Source organism: Buteo buteo, chromosome 3 (assembly GCF_964188355.1).
Source record: "Buteo buteo chromosome 3, bButBut1.hap1.1, whole genome shotgun sequence".
NCBI lineage: Eukaryota > Metazoa > Chordata > Aves > Accipitriformes > Accipitridae > Buteo > Buteo buteo.
In genome coordinates, this window is record NC_134173.1 from 41,621,977 (window position 1) to 41,628,834 (window position 6,858).

Here is a 6,858-nt window from a genome sequence, read left to right on the forward strand (position 1 = left end):
GGAAAATATGTGAGTCTGACAGTGGTGAGCTGAAACTGCTTCAGCTGGCCTTTCAACCAAAAAATCCTCATGAAAAAATACCCCTAGGGTTTTAGTAAAGACAAGTGACTATAACCCTATGAAAATTGTGAGGTGCAAAGTCATCCTATGGAATGGCATCTAGCCTTAAAGAGCACATCAATGAGCTGTTCAACTGGGGGACTGCTGTCCAGACTTTCCAGTTGGAGGGAACTGGCCATTTCATGTGTCCTTCATAGTACAGAGCATTGGAAAGAGGTAAGGACCAAATTATACTGATGTGATCGGTTTCTTATGCCTTTCTTGATTCCTTTCTTTGCCATGCTGGCTGAGTGCTTTCACTACAGGCCAAGAAGATCTTTCTGCAAACCTATGTGTGCTTTTTATTCCACTTCATTGTCCCAGCTTTTTTCAAGAGCTATCAAACCCAGTCATCTTTCACCAGCGCCTTCTGTAGTCATTTACAGCAGTGAAGAAAGAGCATGAAGTAGCCGTGAAGTACTACCAAAGCACATTGGTCATGTTCTACACCTACTTTTCATTCAATTTGTTTGAATGCAAATGACCCCATGAAGTGCAAGACCCAGGGAGCAGCAAGCAGGGAGTACATCCTTTTGCAGTAAATAAGGCCTTGAACGACTTTTGGCTCCACAGCTGACTGATTGATTCACCAGAGGGGCCAGATTGCTGCAGAAACCAGAAAAAATGTAGAATGCTTGACTGTAATCCCGGGGTGCAAAAATGACCAGGAGGTGAAAGATCTATGAAAGAAATCTGTTTTCTTTCTTTGGCCCGGTATTCTCCAAGCTCTAAAAAAAAATTAACACTCCTTATTATCCTGTTGCTGTGAAAGTGTTTTACAAGGCCAAGATTTATTCTAAGCCAAAACTGTAGAAATTCCTCTTGTATCCTACAGGAAGGATTTAAAATTCAAGTAGGAAAAGCCCTGTAATGGGGAAGGTTAAGATCTTGTGACATAATTACAGTGACTGTTCTTAACCCTGTCAAGGAGAAAAATCCATGAATGTGGAGGCTGGCGGAGAGGGAGGAGAGAGGAAGGTTGATCCTTGACTTCTGTTCATTTTGGTTAAATCTTGTTTGGCAATGTGTAGTGCCAGTGTGAGTGTTACAGCAGGATCTGGGCAACGCTTATTTTCTCTATGTCTTATTTCCCTGATCTGCGAAGTGGGATGATAAAATGTGATAACTGACAGCAAAGCTATGAGAAATCACCAGTTAATGTTTCTAAAATGTGTCATGAGTCTGGGCCCCAAATCTAACGTCTATCTGTATTTCTTTCTGGTATGATTTAACTAAATTTAAAATGGCTGTGGTTTTTCAGTTATTTTCCCCAAGTCAGTCAGTGGTGGCTTCCTGCTTGTATTAACTACTTTTAAATTATTGTCATTCCCTTTTATATTGGAGAAATCAGCCTGTCAGGGTATGACTTGTCTTGCCTACCTTCAGCTATATGAAAGTGAGAGAGTCTAGTCCAAACTATTTGATCTCTGAAGGAAGAAGAGAAACAAAGGGTCCTCGAAGGACAGCTAGAGATCTGGCTTACTGGGGGACTGAGGCAGGTACACTGAATCCCATCGCCCTTTCAGGGTGTCCTTCATCTCTTGCATCTCCACCTCAACGCTTCTCTGTCTCATGTCAGCTGAAAGTTGATTTGATCTTGCCAATACCATTTCTCATCAGTCAAGAATTCCATAATGGACATGGGGTAGCATGGAATATATTTTCTGGCTGGCATCCCATTTCCTTTTGCAGCTAAGACCACCACAGTCCCTGGAGTTTTTGTGGATAACAGTCACAAGAAGAATCTGCAAGTGAAACAGGCTTACATATATTTGCTTTTCTTTTTCCCCCCTTAAGACAAATTTGTTACTTAAAGATCAAACTGTGACAATGCTTGAATGTCTGCTAAATGAAGTGCCTCCAAGGAAAACAGTTGTTAAACATTAGGTATAAATGACAAAAAAATACATATTAGGTTAATAAAGGATAAGAACTGTTGCTAAGATTTCCTAGGCTTTATTTCTTTTTTTTTTTGATGCAGAGTTTTTCATGGTATGTACTTTGCTCTGTTGAATATCAGTACAGTATCAGATATAAAGTCCAGGCTTATCACCTGGCAAAGTGAAACTTAAAGGTCTTGTTCCAGTTGTATATGATTGATTAGCTGGAGATAATAGGAATAGCTTGTTCCTGCCCAGTTTCTTTAATCTCCCAAAAAGGGCTTGCATATTTGTGTGTTCAAAAGGAGTGAATAAATATAAAGCTGCTGTGCCTGATTTCCTTCAGTGTTTAAAAATGGCAAGGTAAAGGCTTCTAAGGTAGCACACAGACCTTTATGCATTCAGCTGTGTACTTAAATGTGGTTGTGTTTACTTCTGGTTTATAACCCTGATCCTCTAACTGGATCCATGTAATATGTCCAGTTGCAGCATTCCATCTTTTACAGCCGTTGGGGGGGGCGGGGCGGGGCGTGGTTGTGTTACAGTCAGCAACATTTGCAAAACAATCTGTTTCAATATGCATGTGTAAATATTTGTAAAAGGTAAAATTCCATTTTGCTTTGGAGAAGGTTTTCAACCTGAGTACAATCACAAATGAAGCATTTTTATCTCGGCTTGTCTGATCCATCACAGTTGCCTAGTATGTTTGATGCTTTTTGCAACACTGGTCATTTTTTGCAATCTATTACTACTGTTGAAAAAGCAGCAGCAGAAAACCCCTCCAAAACACTGAATAATTGGAACAAATAATATAACTAAAGAAGCTGTGATTTGCTTCTGCATATTTTAGAAATAAAACCAAATTGGGATTCATCAAAACACTGATCAATGTTGCTTATTTAACTGTGAGTTCAGCATTATGGAAAACTTTTACAAAATGCAAACACAATGAAGGATTAATTTTCCCTTTTATCCTATTTTTGTGTACATTAAATTTTAGCCCTCATTTCTGTGTTTTTCTGTTTGATTTCACAGGTTTGTGAAATCAGTGGGATTGTTGAAGAACAATTTAATTAAAACAAAATTATGGTTATCAAAACTGCAGCTGAAAATTTGCTTTAGTTTATACATAATAATTTTAAATGAAGTTATTTTTCTAGTATCAGCAGTACGTAAGTGGAACCGCTCTGATATGTGGATGCTCTAATGCGCTGAATCAGAGTATTTACTGTGGTACAGTGGCCTTAGGAAAGAAGGGTAACTGTCACCTTTTAGTATAAAGTTATTATAATGGTTTTGTTCAGTTTATACCCCTTGTTATTTTGGGTTAACATTTGATAAACTAAACTCTGCCTGACCAAAACAAACTCTACCTAGAGATTTTATGTATTTTAACTTGTCTAAGGTTTTCTACTCCTTATATTTTTGTAATCTTTACTCTTTTTTAGATTAATAAACATTAAAGTATTCGCCCACGTCTGCCAGTGTGTATGTCCCATTCAAGTCTCACAGAGACTAGCTGTTCACTCACAGTCACCTGCAGAGAGAGGTCAGAAGGGGGAGGGAAAGAAAGAGTATGTGTGTGGGTAGCAGAAACAGGTGTTGCCCGTGCTGCATAGCTTTGTATTCAGTTTATCTACTTTGATCTTTAAAACAAATAAAGACCCTTTTAAAAAGGGAACATATCAATAAGGAATGGAGCATGCATGCAAAAATAAAGCACCTAAAGGAATTGCATATATATGATAAAGCGTTAGTTACCCATATGGATTACTGAAACAAACTTGCTGTTTACAATAAGCTAACTGGTGTGTGCTGTGTGCTTGGAACTTTAGAAGATGCTTTTGCACAGACATCAAATGAAGGGATGTGGCAGTTGCATTTACTGATTTCATTTACCTGTTAATTCTGTCAAGTGTGTTCTCAGTTTCCTTTGTCTTCAATTCTGTATGCTTGGTTCCTGTATCTTAGGCATAATGATATAATGAAATTGCTTGCAACTGTTAAAAAATACAGTATAACAAACCATCTATTTGTTTAAGAAATAAAAATGAGTTGTCTGTCATGAATGTTTCATAGTGTGAACTTTTTTTGCTGTCTCACAAACATACAGTGCTAAAGACCCAGTAAGTGTATGGTCTTAGTCGTGAGGAAGTAAAATAGAAAGTCACATTGGGATGAACAAGTACTTGCTATGTGTATCATCGTAGTGTAGACTTCCTATATGTAAAATGTTTAGCATACTGGAACCCCATGGGGATAGTCCCTTGAAGTTCATTTCAGGAAGGGGCTTCATTAATGTCATCAATAAAGAAAATCTGTTATGCTGTGTGTATTTGCAATATACTTGAAGGCTCATTTGCATATAGGAGAGCATATGATCACTGGTATGCTCTATTTAGTCAGTTGTGCTCAGTAAAGCATTCTTGTGAAACTAGTATCTCCTTTTCATGGGTTTTATTCTTCCTTAGTGGCCTGCATTTCATATTTTACCTTGACACTACTGAAAAATGTAAAGTAGGTTTGCCTTTTTTGCTTCTCCCAGTTGCTTCACTGAACATCTGTTAAGCTCCATTCTTTCTGCTTCATGCCATGACTGAGTGAAATTATGACCATATTTATTCCCTGGGAAAAATCTCACTGGCTTCAGTGGAACTAAGACTGCCCGCAACAAGTTGAGAAAGAAATTAGAATTTGGCAGCATCTTAATTCTAAAAGTTTTTGCATATATAAGAACTTGAAGACAGTTTTGGCGTGGTAGTGCAAAGAGATTTGGTCAGGGATGTGCCTGGTTTTATATTTTGATTACGTGTGAAGAAACACAAGACAAGCTTTATACAGGAAGGCAGAATATTAATAGTGCTTCAGAGAGCAAAAGACTTCTTAGATATACAGATATAGCGGGTACCATCAACACTCATTAGAATGATTAATAATTTAGCAAGTGTGAATTGTATGCAAATGTCTCGAAGTGTGATAGGATGGCTTGGCTCTTGAGTGGTCCCAGTTGTAAAAGCTGTGAAGTCTTGGGCTCCTGAGATCTGGCTGTTCTTGGACTGGCCAGAACAATGGTATTTTTCTGGGACACTTTCTAAGATGAAGGGTAGAGGATAAAACCATGGAAAATATTACTTTATTTTCACACTAAAACATGCAGAAACCCCCATGTCATTCTTTTGGTTTAGCTCTCGTGATTTTGACATGATCTCATGATTTTTTAACACTTGTGGTTGGCACTACTCCCTCTAAAGCGTATGGCAAGAAGTCTTGGCTGATGCTCTCACTCAGCCCGGCAACTACTGCTGGTATTGTAGAAGAGAAACAGCCAGCCGGTACCCTGACTGTGAACAGGCTGCAATGAAGTGTAACAAGTCAGGAGAACTCCAAGGAGGAGCTGAGATGCACTTAATAGGCAACAAGCAGCTGGGCTTAGGGGGCTGGGGAGTATAAACAGCAGCTGGGAAGGCCATGCAGAAGGCATGTGTGATAAACTTGTTTTCACCTTTGAGCTGTGGGAAGCCTTACTCATTTTCTGTGTGACCTTTTTGGCTTCAGGAAGCAGTTTCCATTTGTCAATTGCTTATGGAATAAACTCTGCCTGTGTGATGCCTAATTGAATTGAGAGTCAGCTGTGGAAGTTCTTGTTGAGGCTGCTGTAGTTAGTTTGGCAAGTGTATCAAGGTGGGGTTTTTTGTTTTGTTTTTGACTCTGCACTAGGCATTTCAAAGTCATCACAAAAAGTTCAGTGTAAGCTACATATAAATGTGCTATTCTCTAGCTGCATGGAGCAGAGTAGATTCAGTGCTTTTCAGAAAGGTTCTTCATCAGTCATTGCCAATGCTATTCAGTTACTGCTTTTTGATGGAAAAAGAGCCACGATAAACAGATAAATTTTTCCTAGCCATATGTTTACATCTTAGTTTTTAGAAGCATTTACTAATGCAATGCTGTAGGGACATAGTATTCTCAACAGTACTTGTTAATGAAAAAAATACATATCTCAGTATATAAAACTGCGTGTAGCTTGTCTAATAAGCAGCTGTCTTTCTTTCAAATGCCAATTTAGAATAAAATGCCTTTTATTGTCATATGAGTTTCTGCTGCTTCCTTTTAAGACCTGCACTCCCTTGATACTTTATCTGAATAATCTTAGAAGCAACCTTACTGCATCTCTATTCATTTCAATAACACAATAGTATTAATAGGTTCCCTTCTGTACTGCTCATTTCAAGTAACTTCATCATTTGGTGGATTTGAAAGAGTGACTTCTTGCTGCCCCAGTGTCTAGTTCTAGGATTTGGAGGTGTGTCTTAGGGAGAAATGGGGCAGAAATTTTATTTGCAGAAGTTACTAAAATGAAACAATTTATTTTGAAATATCCAGCGGAAGATTTCTCTGAGCAAATCCTTATCTTGAAAACTTAATAATTTAAAAACACTTACATAACAACCAGCTGTGCTGTGCACATACAGTATTAACAAAAGCTTCTGGCCCTGGGGGAATATGCTTCCTAAAAATATGGCTTTATTCGCAGTTTAAGTCTCTTTCTCCTGAGTCAGTAATTACAAAAGAGGGAGGGAGACTTGTTTCCTGCTCTTGGGAGTATTGCTTCAGGTATGTCTACATTTCACTTACAGAAGTAACTAGCTGAGTGCAGGGGAAATTCTATATTGCAACAACTAAACTCGTAGCGATATATGAACTAAATGAAAGCCAGCTCACACGCATGCATGTGACACTATTGTTTCATTGCTCTGGCTATATGTGGACATGCTTTACATTTAATCCAATGAACTATTAACGTAAAATACAGAAAAGCTCCCCTGGGATAGATTACAGCAGCCTGGACTTCTCTGCAGCAAGTACGCCAACCATGAAG

General features: G+C 38.4%; 1 protein-coding gene across 1 annotated transcript in view; it reads left to right on the forward strand.

Annotated features, from left to right (window-relative positions):
* C3H8orf34 (chromosome 3 C8orf34 homolog) overlaps positions 1–3,995 on the forward strand; it is a 180,483-nt gene extending 176,488 nt beyond the window's left edge. The window contains exon 14 of the mRNA XM_075024344.1: positions 3,428–3,995. Coding sequence (XP_074880445.1) covers positions 3,428–3,432 — 5 coding nt within the window. The 3' untranslated portion in view covers positions 3,433–3,995. The remainder of the gene's footprint in view (positions 1–3,427) is intronic.
* Positions 3,996–6,858: the final 2,863 nt, after the last annotated feature.